At 32.9% G+C, this 16,542-nt stretch overlaps 1 protein-coding gene across 2 annotated transcripts in view; it reads right to left on the reverse strand.

Moving 5' to 3' along the window:
* Col4a5 (collagen type IV alpha 5 chain) overlaps window positions 1-16,542 on the reverse strand; it is a 220,059-nt gene that overhangs the window by 124,088 nt on the left and 79,429 nt on the right. For both annotated transcript variants that reach the window (XM_077794061.1, XM_077794062.1), the window contains exon 2: window positions 9,955-10,014. In XM_077794061.1, the coding sequence (XP_077650187.1) occupies window positions 9,955-10,014 (60 nt within the window). The remainder of the gene's footprint in view (window positions 1-9,954; window positions 10,015-16,542) is intronic.

Genomic DNA, 16,542 nt, shown 5'->3' on the forward strand with positions numbered 1-16,542 from the left:
AACTCGCAATCCTCCTGCCTCAGCCTCCCAAGCTGCTGGGATTACAGGCGTACACCACTGTGCCCAGCAAAACTGACAATTTAATGATATTGAATTCACAGTTTTTATTAACATGAAGAAAACTGTAAGATTTAAGGAGAAAAACACAAATCATGCCAAATTTATATCACACATAGTAGTGTAATCTCCTATAAAACTAAAGAATATATCAGAGATAAAGTGAGATTTAAACATACTAACATCAAGATTTTAACAAGGAAGATGGCAATAGGACCAGGAAATCACGTTTGTAAATGTTACATGAAAAAAGCATGGGGAAGAGATGAAGTATAAAAAGAAACCACTGGAGAAGCTTCCAGATTTGTTGTAAAGTAGAAGAATTGCAGGATTATACAGAGTAAAAATTCATTTGCTGGTTGGAGATTCAATTAAATTGGCCAGAACAAATCTTTAGAACATCAACTTTTTAATAATTTTTTCTGATTGTAAAATTAATATGATAAAGAAATGCACATTCAGTGTAGAAAACAAAAGATACAAGAAAACACCACCTCTATTCAGAATAATTGAATTTTGACTCAAATCTCAATTTTGATCATAGCAGTTAACACAAGCACAGGAGGGCTGCCTACCTACCAGTGAGGGCCCATCACATCTTATCAGCTAATGATAGTTATCTGATATATCTATAAAGCCAGAAAGGCAGGGGTAGAAAAGCCAGCAAGCATATTATTTAGATCAACATAAGAGGGTTAATTAATTTGTAAACAGCCAATAATAGTAAGAGTGTAAACTCCAATAGTCCTATGGAGACCAATCACAAAATTCTCCACCATGTACTTTAAGAACTAAAGGGCTCATAGCTTTCCGGCGTGTGCTTCCGTATAGAAGGCTACTAACATTTTCCTGATTTCCTAAGATTTAAGGATTTCTCAAAAAAAAAAAAAAACTTTCTCTAGCCAAATGTCTTTATAAGAACCCTCTTACCAGTTCCTAATAAAACAACAGCCCAGGCAGCACCTAAGAAAGAGAAAGCATCTGTACGTGCAAGGAAACTGACCCACAGGCCAGTGCATACATATTTCTCCTACGGTTTAAGATATACAGTAGACTTCTGTAGCTTTGACAATAATTACTTACTATGTATACATTTTCTACACATATATTCCTTTGTTGTTTCAATGAGTCATAAAATTGTGATTTAATATTCATCAACCTCAATTAATTACTTTGAAGAAAACAGGTCAAGAAGGGAGAAATTAAAAGTTTCAAAATCTGTACAACTAAACTACCTGAAATCATTAAAAAGCTCATTACTGGTAGAGGTAGCAGTAAAAATTCTATTGCAAATTCCAGTCAGAAAGAAAGGCAAGAAGGTAAAAAAAAAATCTAGTTCTAGTAGATTTCCATAAGTGGAAAACAGCTACTTTTGGGGATTTCAACTGCTATATAGAGCATACCTCTGCCAAAACTTGAGGATAATATTTGAAGAAAGCTATATTTTCTCTGATATGAAACTGCTTTCTGGGTTATAGTTAAGAAAAGAGACTAAAGAGTAGAAGATGATGAAAAGTTAATTATGTTAATTGTGTTGGAATTAATAAATAATACATCTAATAAAGGATATATCCTGAAATCTCCTCACACTAGATTCTATAATATCACATATAGCAGATTGAAAAATATTATAGTAACGAAGATAGAAGGTCAGCGATTGGCCAGCAACATACAAACTAGAAGATCAATTCTGAGACTCTCAAAGGTTAAAGTTTTCTGAGTGGAGACTACAGAAGCCTTGAGTAAGAAAGGGTTAAGTGTAGGGTCCTCTACTCAATTCCTCATATAGATGGTAGGGAAGACTGACATAGGTTTTGTGCTTACTCTTTGCTACCCTGTTAGGGGTTCATTTAATCCTTAAAAATACTCAAGATTTTTTTGTTACTTGCTAACAATAACAAACAGAAAATGATGTTGTGTGTCTGTATCTGTGGATCAGTTTCCTTATAGATATAGATACTTTCTCTTTCTTGGGTGCTGCCTGGGCTGTTATTATATTAGTATCTGCTTAAGAAGGTTCCTATAAAGACATTTGGCTAGAGAATTTTTTTTGAGGAAACCTTAAATCTTAGGAAATCAAGAGATCAAACTTAAAGAGAAAACCTGGTTTATCCTGTCTGCCTAGTTGAATATTAAAAAAAAATCATTCTTATTTTCCTTTGTAAAATAATATTCTCCCTCTACCTGTTCTTTAATTATTGGTATCATTGTAGGCTCTTTTTTGATCATCTTCTCTCTCTTTCCCTGGGAAATCTCACATATTAATGTTTCTCCTTAAAGCTAAATTCCTATAAACAACTGGTTTAAACATCACAGGCATTTAAAACTCAACAATAATAACAACTAACCCATACTGAATGTTTTTTATATGCCAGATGTTATTACAAATTCACAATGTTTTTATCTTATTTACTATTCCAAATGACAATATGAGTTAGATAGAATGAATTTCATTTTTTGTGTGAAAAATCACAAACAAGCTGAGCACAATGGTGCATGCCTGTAATCACAGCGGCTCCGGAAGCTGAGGCAGGAGAATGGCGAGTTCAAAGCCAGCCTCAGCAAAAAGGAGGCACTAAGCAACTCAGTGAGACCCTGTCTTTATATAAAATATAAAATAGGGATGGGGATGTGGCTCAGTGGTCGAGTGCCCCTGAGTTCAATCCCTAGTAACCCTTGCCCCAAAAAAGAAAAATAATGAACAGTGAAACCATTACCACAGCCAAAATAAAGAACACATCCATCACTTACAAAAGGTTCCTTGTGCCCTCAACTTTCCTGTGCTTCTACCTCTCTACCCCAATCCCACCACCCCAGGCACTGACTGATCTGCTTTCTGTCACTATACACTAAACTATTTCTTAATGAAACTTACATTTTCCAGAATTTTATATGAATGGAATCACACATATCATACTTTTGTCTAACTTTTCACTCAGCATCATTGTTTGATATTCAAACATGTTGTGATGGCTACTGGTAGTTAATCTATTTTTATTGCTGAGTAGTGTTTCATTGCATAGATATTTTGCAATTGTTCATTAAGTTACCTGATGATGGGCAGTTGGTTGTTTCTACTTTCTGGCTATTACAAATAAAGCTACTATGAATATTATTAATGCACTAGTTATATATTAATGTATGCTTTCATTTCTAATGGATAAATGCCTAAGAATGGACAGGGTCATACAATAGATAGCAAGTCAAAACTTTTAAAGAAACCATCAAACTGTTCCCCAAAGTGTTTGCATCATTTGACATTGCACTAGCAATCTACAATAGTTCCAATTACTCCACATCCTCACTTATACTTGGTATGGCCAATAATATTTAGATTATATTATAATGGTGCTATCTCCTTGTGATTGTTTTGTATTTCCCTAATTAATAATGTTGAACATCTTTTCATGTGTGATTTTGCCACCTATATATCAGATTTTATCAAGTGTATTAAAATCTCTTGCTACTTTCTTCTAATTTAATTTTAGTTGGGGTTGTTTGTTTTATTATTGAATTTTAAGAGTTCTTTAAATATTCTAGATACAAGTTCTTTTTTATAGACCTTATTTAATTAATTAATGTATTTATGTGGTGCTGAGGATCAAACCCAGGGCCTCACACATGCTAGGCGAGTGCTCTACCCCTGAGCCACAACCCCAGCCCCAGGATTCAAGTTCTTTAAGAGACATATGATTCACAATCTTTTTTCTAAGATTGTGGGATATCTTTTCATTAATTCTCTTTAAAAATGTCTTTGTGTGGGTGGGGGACAGGTACTAGGGATTGAATCTCAGGATTCTCTACCACTGAGCTATATATCCACAGCCCCATATATGTGATGTGTGTATTAATTTTGAGATAGGGTCACACTAAGTTGCTGAGGATCTCACTATGTTACTGAGATTAGCCTTGAACTTGTGATCCTTCTGCCTTGCTCTCCTGAGTCACTGGGATTACAGGAATGTACTACCGTGTCCAGCCCCACAATGACTTTTAAATAAGAAGAAATTCCTAATTTTGATGAAATGTAATTTTTTATTCAGCTTTTCATCACTGTGACCAAAAGACCCAACAAGAACAACTTAGAGGAGAAAAGTGTATTGTGGCTCAGGCTTTCAGAAGTTCCATCCCTGGTTGATGGACTTCATTGCTTTGGACTCAAGGTAAGGCAGAACATAATGGCAGAACAAAGCTACTTGGTTCATGACATCCAGGAAAGAGAGAGTACAAACAGGGTGCCAGGGAAATATAACTCCCAGAGGCACACCTTCAGTGACCTACTTCCTTGAACCATGCCCTACCTGCCTACAGTATATAAATAATGAATTTTCCAGTCCATGAACATGATATATATCTCCATTTATTCAGGTCTTCTATTTTTTCCAGCAATATTCTTATAGTTTTCAGTGTCCAGACATCGCATATTTTGTCTGACTTAGTCTTAAGTTTTCCAAATTTTTGTAATTGTCAAAGGCATTATTATGATTCCAATTTCCTAATTTTCATAGAAAATTGACTATGGAAATAGAACTGATTTTTTATTGATCTTAATTTATTTGTTTTTAAAATAATCTTTCTAAAAGCAGTAATGAATTTTTGGAACACCTTAGTGTATGTCCATAGAATTTTCTGCATTGACAAATTATGCCATCAATAGCAGCAAAGAAAAAAACAGCTTTATTTCTTCCTTTCCAGAGTGGATGCTTTTTGCTTATTTTTTCTTCTTTACTATACTAGTGATATTCGAATAGAGATGGTGAGAGCAGATATGTTTCTGAACTTAGGAGAAAATAACAAACTACCCACTGCATATAATTTTAGATGAATTGGTTTGGTAGATTCCCTTTAATGAGGAAATCTCTCCTACTCTTACTTTGCTAAGAGTTTATCACCAATGTAAATTGAAGTTGTAAAATGCATTCTTTATTGTCTATTAAGGTGGATGGTAGATTTATTTCTTTATGCTTTAAAATATTTTAGTATTTAATATAGTGAATGACAATTTTTTATTTTCACATGTTAAATGAAACATGCATTCCTAGCATATTATATACTTTATATGTTGTTAAATAGAATTTGCTAAAATTTTAAGACTCTCTGCATCTGTGTTCATGGAGGCTACTGATGTAGTTTTCTGTTTTGGTAATTCTGTCTCTGTCTAGTTTGGGTATCAGGACTATGCTTACTTCATGCAGATGGAAGACATTCCCTACTCCTGTATTTTCTAAATGCTTTCATGCAAGATTGACATTGTCTCCCACATAAATGTTTAATAGAATTCATCAGTGAAACCTTATGAAACTTGAGATTTTGTAGAAAGGATTGAAAATCCAATATCTTTATTATAAATACAGGGTTATTAATCTTTTGCTTATTTTATTCTATTATTTATTCATTTATTTTGTTTTGATAATATTTATTTCTCAAGGAACTTGTCCATTTCAACTAAGTTGCCAATTTTTAAAATATTTTTCTAGCTGTAGTTGGACACAATAGCTTTATTTGATTTATTTATTTTTATGTGGTGCTGAGGATTGAACCCAGCACCTCACATGTGCTAGGCGAGCATTCTACCACTCAGCCAGAACCCCAGCCCCAATTGTCAAATTTTTGTAAACATATATATAATATTCCATTATTGATCTTTAATTTTTGTAGTGTCATTCCTAATTGTATTTTTATTTTTCTCTGTATTACCAGTCATGCTATCAATTTATCAATTAACAAATTTGGGTAAGTTTTTTCTATTATTTGTTTTCTAGTTCATATATATTGATTTTTACCTTATTATCCTCTTTCTCTTAATTTAAATTTAGTTTACTTGTCCTTTTCTAGTTACTTAAGTAGGAAATTTTGATCACCAATGTTAATCATTCTTTTTTTACATAGATATTTAAAGCTGTTTCCCACCTAAGCACTCTTTTCATGTCATTCCAAATTTTCAATTGTTGCTTTTAAACAAAATACAACATTTTCCAATTCCAAACAATTTCCAATTCCAAAAAACAAAATTTTCCAATTTTCCTTCCAATTTCTTCCTTGATCCATCAGTTATGTAGAATAATGCTTTCTAATTTCCAAATAGTTGAGGTTTTTCTACAGATTGTTATTGGTTTCTTACTCGTTTCACTGTGATCAGGGAATGGATACTCATATTTTTAAACTTTTGGTATTTATAGGGTCTTATTTTGTAGCTCATAATATAGTTTATCTTGTTAAAAATTCCATGTGCTCTTGAAAAAATTGTATTTTGTAGTTATTGGACATAGTATTCTTTATATGTCAATAAGGCCAGGTTGTTAATAGTGCAATTCAAATCATCTACACCCTTAACTGACTTTCTGAGTATTGTCAATGACTGAGGTAGGAGTATCAGAATCTATAACTATGGTTGTAAATTTGTCCCTTTAATTCTGTCAGATTTGGCTTCGGGTATTTTGGAGCTATGATCTTACGCTTTAAATCCTCTTTTGTGTTAAATAAGAGAGAGGAAAAGGATATAGTCTTTTATATTTAACCACATATACACCATTTCTAGTGCCTTTCATTCCTTCCTGCAAATTCACACTTCTGTCTACTGACATTTCCCTTTAACCTGAAGAAATTTCTCTCTCAGTACATTTATGCCAAATTCTCTACATTCTTATCATTGCAAAATATCTTAAAAGTTTCCTTTATTTTTGAGGTATATTTTCACTGTATGATCATTATGTTTGCAGAATTTGTCAACTTCTAATGATATATTGCATATTATCCACACTCTCTGTGAAGGGCACATTCATGTCATCATTCCACTGTATGCAATAGGAATTTTCTCTAGCTTTTAAGATTTTCTTTTATTTGGCTTCTTTTTCATTGTTTCATTATGATGGGAACTATGTGTAGTTTTCTTTGCTTTTATCCTACTTGAGGTTTGTCCAAATTATTGTATCTACAAATTTATATTTTTCACCTACTGGCAGGGAATTATTTCCATTAATACTGTCCCATGTTTCATTATGTTTTTACCCCTCTGATCTTTCTCTCCTGTCCTTGTAGGACTTTATTGACATTTATTTTAGACTATTTGATATAGTTACACAGGTCACTAAGGCCCTAATCTTTCTATTTTTTTTTCATTTTTTCCTGTGTTCAGAGATCTTTTTTTTTTACTTTAAATCTTAAAGTTCATTGACCTTTTTCTTTTTTTAAATCTCAGCTCTGCTATTAAGTCTATCTGATAAATTTTTCTTCACTGAAAAATTCTGACATCAGTATTATTTTAGAGTTGATTTTCAACTTGGTAAGTTTTAATTGCATACTGGATAGTGTAGGTAATATATAGAAATTTTGGATTCTCTTATCTCTATCTGAAAAGTATTGAATTTTTGTTGTAACAAACTGTTAGCTAATGCCAGGCATGCTGGTACATGCCCATATCCCAGATACTTGGTAGTTTGAGGCTGAAAGATTAAAAGTTTGAGATTGGCCTGAACACATTAGTGAGGCATCATCTTAAAATAAATGGTATCATTTGGATCTAAAACTGCCCCCCAAAGAGCCCATGTGTTAAGCAATGTATCAATGGTCATAGGTTAAAATTGAATTATAAATGGAGTAGACTAATCTATTGGATGTATTAATAATTTGAATGAACAACTGGGGGATAACTATGGACAGATGGGTTTGACTGAAGTAAACAGGTCAATGAAGGCATGGCCTTCGACTATATTTGTCCCTGGCCCCTTCTTCTCCTCCCCTCTACTTTCCATCTGCCATGAGCTGAGTAACTTTCTTCCATCATGCCCTTCTGCTATCATGATCTGCTTCAACTCAGGCCTACAGCAATAGAGTCAATGGACCATGGACTGAAATTCTGAAATCATGAGCTTAAATACTTTTTTTCTCCTCTAAGTTGTTCTTGTCAGTTATTTACGTCACAGTGACAAAGATTTGACTGATACTAAGTTAAATAACATAAAAAGGATATTGCTTAGTGGTAGAACACTTTTCTAGCATGTATGAGGCCCTAGGTTCAACCCCCAGTGCTGAAAATATAATAGTTGAATCAGGTGAACTCAAACTTAAAACTGTTTTGCTTTCAATGAACTGCAGTTAAATCTATGTACATGTACTTCCATCATTTTTTTTTTTTTTTTTGGCTGGGTAGTATGACTCTTCCCTATACCTATGAAGTTCAGGATTTAACCATGAATTTGAGTGGAATCTTTAAGCATATTTTTAAACTCTCCTGTCTTTGTTTATTTCTACTCTAGCACATCTTCCCTTACTTTCAAGCCTTTCTGGCATCCTCAACTCTTTCTCTTGAAATCTCAAAGCATTCTAACTGTGGGTTTTTGTCAGGGTTGTAGCCATCCTCTAACATGCACACATGGGGTATACTCAGGAAGAAAAAATATAAATTTAAATTCACCTAATGTTTATTCTTCTTAATTTTTTTTAGTTGTAGATGGACACAATACCTTTATTTTTATTTATTTTATTTGTATGTGGTGCTGAGTATTGAACCCCGTGCCTCACAAGTTGTAGGCAAGTGCTCTACCACTGATACAACCCCAGCCCATAGTGTTCATTCTTTTTTAAAGAATCCTTTCCACTTTATTCCTTTGGCAACTATCCTATCTTATCAATTAGATATTATATTTTGTTCAGAGTTTTTAATTCTTATCTCCAGATAAATTAATGTGATAATAGTCACTGCACTATGATGTGGAATGAATCCCTCTTAGTCTTTTTATCACTACAGAAAACACTCTTACTACAAAACTATTTCCCTCAAACTAATGCTACTCATGTAAGTGTTCCATGGAAAATTATTTAATTAATATTAATGGGTATTCTGTTGGGAAAATAGGGATTACAAAGGTCAAATGGGCTTGAGAATAAAGAACTGCAAAATAATCAAACAAGTGGTTTTCTTTGATCTAGGACATTTAAACATCTTACTATGCTAATTAATCTTCCATATTCCTAAGTGGAATATACCCTTATGGCATTATCCCAAACTTTTCCATATATAATTAGTAGAACCATTCACTTATTCATTCAAAAACATTTATTGAACTCCCAAAAGTAGAGACCAGAGTGAGATTCTCCTCCTAATATAATTTTCTTTAGTTTAAAATTCACCAATTCACTATCCTTTTTTTATTTTTTGAATTTTTATGTAAGTCACTAACTTACAATGGCTAGGTTTAGGCTATTTAATACTCGCCTATTCTTGCTTTATAGTCATCATATCCATACAATAGGAGGTGCTGCTACAGGAAAAGGTAAAAATAGACATTCACCTATCAATAATTTGCAGAGACTAAAGAAAACTACATGGAATTGCCTAGCTTGGTATCCAGCACATCTTAGTAGCTTGATACATGTTTAATTTTTTAAAGTATTCTCTTCCTTTTGCCTATTAAGTCAGTGACTTCAACAAGATTAATAAGGGTAGATCAAAGTTTTCAGGCCAAATGCAGTTAGAAGCTTATTTTGTTTGGTCCAAGAGCCAAGAACTTTCTTGGTCACTTTTAAAAAGCTGTTTTTAGAAAGGAAAGAAGAGCTAGGATGTAGCTCAGTAGTAGAGTATTTGCCTAGTGTGTCTGAGTCCCTGGGTTTCAGTTTCAGCATCTCAACAGCAAACACACACACAAACAGGAAAGAAGAAAATGTGACACAGACCTCATGTGTCCCACAAAGCCTAAAATATTTGTTACATGGCCTTTTATAAGAAGATGTTAGCTGATCCCTGAGATACAATCCAATCTTTATAAGTTCTCAAAATAAACAGGAGAGTAGAACTTGTTTTATTTATTTACATGTTCAGATAGAAGCCCTATTTTGAAAATGTATTAAAAAAGTATTTTACTGGTTTTACTAAGCTTTAAAAGGCCTCTCCAATCTTACCTTTTCCCCTTTTATACCATTACAGTCACACTTTGATCCTGAAGAACATCCATAGCAAGCCTATAAAGAAAAGAAACAAGGGAAATAATTAAATATGAAACTGAAAATCAAATTCATGACTTAGAATTCAATGGAACTCAGTAATCCAAACTTTTAAAAACAGTGAACTATCTGAAAGGATATATAGAAATGACAAACAACAGTTACCTTTGGGGAAGCTCTAACCTTTTATTATATACATTTATGTTTGAGCTTTTCACAATGATCTAATATACTTTTTATCATTCTAAAGAAAGATATATCTTTTTAAATAAAGAGGATAAAATGAAAAAGAAATTCATATAACTTCCTTATAATGTGATTTGTCACATGTCCAAGTTCTAGAAATTCCTTTGTTTTTCTCCTAATATTACTTTAAAGAAGCCACCTCTCTATCTAAATTAGCAATCAATTTGGCAACTAGTCAAAGATAGCTCCCACTTGAAGTCAACTTGCTTCTTTGCATTCATGAGCAGTCATGGCACACAGAATACATAATGCTGTATTTTACCACTTTTTTTTCTTTGTCTCTACTCCCCCATCACTAACAGCAGCTCAACCTCTAACAGCTCCAAGCTTTACCAAAAAAGCTGCTTCCACAGCCTAAATGTTCTAAATAGCCACAACTAACACCTTAATTCGCTCATATTAGGAAGTAAGGTCCTAAAACAAACAAAAAAAAAAAAAAACAACTTCCTCTAAAATAAAAGTGTACAGTAAATAAGAAGAAAGTAGGTAACTTCTGCCATCCATAGCTATCTTTTACTCTGGCATGAAGCTGAACAGCTTAGAAAAACAAATAGTAATTAGTGTAACTTAGGTTGACAGCTTACTACTTATGTACAAGAACATGGCATGCTTTTCATCAAAGAGATCAACAAACTAACTTAACTGAAACCTTTGTATGATGCAAAAGCCAAATAAAGTTCATCCATTAGTGCTCAATCTGAAGAGTCTGTGGCTTAAAAAGTGCCTTTCCCTCCTACTCAACATTCCATACTTTCTTTTCTTTCTACTTTTTTTCCCAAGGCAGTTTACTGTAGTCACATCCCCAGTCCCTACCCTTTTGTTGAAACAGGGTCTCCTAAGTTGCTGAGGCTGGCCTGAAATTTGTGATCCTCCTACTTCAGCCTTCAGGGTTGCTGGGATTACAGGCTTATGCCGGGCTCCGTGCTTCCCTTTCTTTAGTCTACAACACAGCATCTTTCTGAATCCTTATCAACTAATGCAGCTGAAATTAGAAGCCACCCTCATGCTGAAATCTCTTTTCCTTATTATAAAAGCAAACCACAATGGCTTGAAGACAGAGGATCTCTCAATCAACTGCAAGAGGCTATTCTAGTAAAAGATGTACTCTTGACACTTCTAAATCAGTCTGTCAGGCAGCCATTATTTATTTATTATAAATAGGTGATTAGATTGTACACTGATTTTAGTGTTAAATGTTAACTACATTACAGTTTTATTCAGACAAACTCATTCATCATACATGAAGTGAGCATGATTACAGGCCAGAAAATTTTTTAGGTATGAAAGATATAAAAATGAATAAGATGCAACTCATGTTAACATAATTCAACAGATACTTATTGATCACGTGTTGTTTTGTGCCAGCCACTATGTTAAGTGCAAGCAGAAATACAAAGACAGTAAATCTTTGTTCTTTAATAGAAAGAATAAACCTATATACAAAAATTACATTATAATGAGACAGAAACAGGGGTTAATTTTAAATATAAAATATTCTTTGTAAAAAAATAAATTTTAGATTGTGCACACTCTCAGCATCCAATTACATGCATTAATAGAGGTGCAAAGGTTACTGCAAATCCAAAATGGCTGTTAATGTAAGAATAACATTTGAAGTTGAATGAATGACTACACACAATATGTGAATATATGTGCATAAGGGTTTTTTGTAAGTAGAAGATGGTATAATTTTGCATATTCAGTCTTTACGGGGAGATTTTCCTCTTTAAAATATGAATTAAAGATTCTGAGAATAATGCAAAGCAACTGGATAATAGGATTTCATTAATATGGAATAAAACTATGTGACTTCTTTACAATATTTTTCACTAATCAGTGTCCAAAAATCTCAGTATAATGTATAAACAAACAAAACCTTTAATGTTCTTCTGTGTGATTTTACAAGTGATTTTATGCAATATTTTTCTTAAAAATTGGTAATTTCATCTTTTTTATACATCTTTATTAATTAACTTGTAGTTTTCTTTAGAGAGATCACTACTTGAAACATTTTGGAATTATAGATAAATTTTAAAAATAAATTTTAAAGTTTAAATTTTGAATTTTATTTATTCTGCCTAGCTTATGGGAAGGACTCTGGTACTCATGGGTTAAAAACAAAAACCAGGCAACTGTAATACACACACCAACCACTAGATGCCACTTTCTATACAGTTATAACAGTGGCACCCACAAGGAAATAGCCCTAATTAGACATCTGATTAATGGAGTAACTTTTTTTAAAAACCAATTTCCATTAATATTGATTAAATGCTCAAAGAGTACAAAGCACAATATTATGTCTATGAGCTGTACAAAAATGTGTAAATGTAGGTGCTGCCTTTAAGGAGCTTCCAATCTAGATTTTAAAAAGAAAAAAGAAAAGAAAAACTATGCACAAACAAATTTAAATTAGAATAAAATGAAAAAAAAATGATAAGACAGATAATGGTAATGGAAAAAAGCACTAACACACAAGAAATATTCCCCTAGTTTACTTCAGAAGTTGAATCATTACAATCTCATTGACAAGCATTCCCATGCTCTAGGATCATTTTTTCACTTGTAAAAATGACATACATAGACAATATGATCTAATTATGTAGCTTCCAGATTCCACTGTGATTCTGTTAGGATCCACCAAGCAAAAATAAGTGTATAGTCAATAATTCTTAACACAAATTCCCTTGAGCCCGAGAGTATTAATAAAAGGTTGGTAAAAAAAAAAGTGAATACCTAGACTTCAATTCAGAAAAATGGACAGAAAGATATCTAGAGGCAAAATGACCATATTAAGCACTAAGATTTTAAAAAATTGAATGAGGCAAAGAGGTAAAATTAACATTTACAGACCTCAGTTTGAAATTCATTTCCTAAGTAAATGTGGAAAAAAATACTATCATAGGAGATAAGGCTAAACTATGATCTTTTCAATACTGTGGAAAATTAATTCTACAAAATCACACAAAACAGTTAAAGCAAGAAAATTATTGAATTATAATAATCTTTTAAAATTTTATTATGGGAGAAAATAATAAAATAAAAATTAAGGAAGGTTTTGCATTCGCACTTAGTAAAACACATCATAAAACTATAATAATTAAAACAGTGTGGTATTACTCAAAGAGTGGTAGCTTAACTAACTAAAATACTAAGGCCAGAAAAGACACACAGGTGTACGGACCCCCTACACACACATTTACTATATTATAAAAGTTGGCATGTCAAATCAATGTGAAATTAATGAGTCATTTAACATATGGTGCTGGGATAAGTACAGAAAATTATGAATTTACATCTTAGGCCACTACAACAAAAGTATATATTTGAGTATTATCCAAAATGTTTGGAACCAAAGTGTTTTTAATTTTCAACTATTTTTAGATTTTGGAATATTTGCTTATACATAATGAAATATTTTGGGGATGAGACGCAAATGTAAAAATGAACTCATTTATATCTTATATAAACCTTATACACATAGCCTGAAGGTAATATTAAACAGTGTTTTAAATACTCTTGTACATGGAGCAAAATTGCACTATGTGGAAATTTTTCCCTTGTGGTATAATGTCAGAGCTCAAAACCTTTCAGATTTTGAGTTTCAAACTTTCAGATTATGAATACCCAACTATAACAGGTATTAGATTTAAAAGTACAAGTAAAAAGCAAACTTGCAGCCCAATACAGTGGTGCACACCTGTAATCCCAGCTACTCCAGAGGATCTCAAGTTAGAGGCTGACCTGGGCAATTTGGCAAGACCCTGTCTAAAAATAAAATTTAAAAGGCTGGTGATGTAACTCAGTGGTAGACCACGTGCCCAGCATGTAAAAGGCCCTGGTTTTAATCTCCTGTACTAAAATGAAAACATGCAAATTCCTGGATGCATTAAGATTACCCAAAGAACCTTGTAACAATTCAGATACCAGGAACCCATCCTAAAGTTTGTTTCAGTAAGAAATAGAAGTTGACCAAAAGAATATGTAATTTTCATTTCATTTCATTTCTGACTGATACATAATATTTGTACATATTTATGAGGTACAATGTGAGAAAGAGTAAGAGGAAGGAGGGAGAAGGTAAGGCCAATCAGTAGGTACAATGTAGTTTGGTAGAAATAAGTTCTGGTGTTCTATGGTGCAACAAGTTTTAAATAACAATAATGGATTATGTATTTTAAAATCCTCTCTTATGTAACAGGAAATGGTATTGTTTATTTAAATTTATTTATTTACCTATTATAATTAGGTATATATGACAGCAGAATGCATTTTGATTCATTGTACACAATTGCAGCATAACTTTTCATTTCTCTGGTTGTACACGATATAGCATCACACCATATGTGTAGTCATACAGGTACCTAGGGCAATGATGTCCATCTCATTCCACCATCTTTCCTGCTCCCATGCCCCCTCCCCATCTCTCCCTCCCCTTTCACCAATCATAGTTCCTCCATTTTTCCCATACCCCACATTTTATGGATCTGCATCCACTTATCAGAGAGATTATTTGGCCTTTGTATTTTTGTAATAGGCTTACTTCACTTAGTATGATATTCTCCAACTCCATCCATTTACCTGCGAATGCCATAATTTTATTCTCTCTTTATGCCAAGAAATACTCCATTGTGTGTATATACCAGTTTCTTTATCCATTCATCTATTGAAGGGCATCTAGGTTGGTTCCACAGTTCAGCTACTGTGAATTGAGCTGCTATAAACATTGATGTGGCTGCATTACTATAGTATGCTGACTTTAAGTCCTTTGGGTGTATATGGGATAGCTGTGTCACATGGTGGCTCCATTCCAAGTTTTCTAAGGAATCTCCATAATGCTTTCCAGAGTGGTTGCATCAAATTGCAGTCCCATCAGCAATATATGAGTGTGCCTTTCCCCCCACATCCTCACCAAAACACTTACTGTTGTTTGTATTCTTGATAACAGCCATTTTGACTGGGATGAGATGAAATCTTAGAGTAGTTTTGATTTGCATTTCTCTATTACTAGAGACGATGAACATTTTTTCATATGTCTGTTGATCAAGTGTATATCTTCTTCTGAGAAGTGTCTGTTCAGTTCCTTAGCCCATTTGTTGATTGGGTTGTTTGTTTTATTGATGTTAATTTTTTGAGTTCCGTATATATACTTGAGATTAGTGCTCTGACATGTGTGTGGCAAAAATTTGCTCCCCAAATGTAGGTTCTTTCTTCCCCTCATTGATTGTTTCTTTTGCTGAGAAGAAGCTTTCAAAATCTTCTCTTATAGGTATTTTACAATGGTAAAGTTCCAATTCAATAGGAAGATATAACAATGACAATTATGCATGCGCCTAACAACAGAGCCAAAAAACACATGAAACAAAAACTGTCCCAACTGAAGAGAGAAATATAGACAATTTAATAACAGTATTTGGGGACTTCAATACCCCACATTCAATAATGGGTATAGTAGTGAGGCAGAAAATTAATAATAAAATAGAGAACTGAACAATACTACAAACCAGCAATACCTAACAGGCATTTATTCAACATTTTGTCCAATAATAAATGCACAGAACATTCTCCAGAATAGATCATAGGATAGGCCATCAAAAACACTATCAATAAATAAATTGAAATATACCAAGTATGTTTCCAAGCCACACTGAAATAGAATTTGAAAACAAGATTAGAAGGAAATTTGATATTCACAGCATATGGAAAAATTTTTTTAAAATTACTTATGAATATATGAGTCAAAGAAAATACAACATATATTAAAATATTGTAAGGTGAATGAAAATAACACAACCAAGTACCCCAAACACATGAGATATTTAAAGGAGTACTAGAGGAATTTTATTTATTTATTTATTTATTTATTTATTTGAGAGAGAGAGAGAGAGAGAGAGAGAGAGAGAGAGAATTTTTTTTAATATTTATTTTTTAGTTTTTGGCGGGCACAACATCTTTGCTTGTATGTGGTGCTGAGGATCGAACCCGGGCCGCAATGCATGGCAGGCGAGCGCACTACCGCTTGAGCCACATGCCCAGCCCGTAGAGGAAAATTTAGAGCATTGAATGTCTATATTTTTTCTTCTTCTTAAATATTTTATTAGTGCATTAGAATTATACATAATATTAAAAGCTTACATTTAAAAATACATGAAATAAATAACTTCCCCTTCAAGACATTAGTAAAAGGGAGCAAACAAAACCTCAATTGAAGAGAAGGAAGAAAATAACAACAATTTGAATTGAAATTAAGAAAATGAAGGATTAAAAACACAGATAATCAACAAAACTGAAATGTGGTGC

Source organism: Urocitellus parryii, chromosome X (genome assembly GCF_045843805.1).
Source record: "Urocitellus parryii isolate mUroPar1 chromosome X, mUroPar1.hap1, whole genome shotgun sequence".
In the NCBI taxonomy this organism is placed as follows: Eukaryota; Metazoa; Chordata; class Mammalia; order Rodentia; family Sciuridae; genus Urocitellus; species Urocitellus parryii.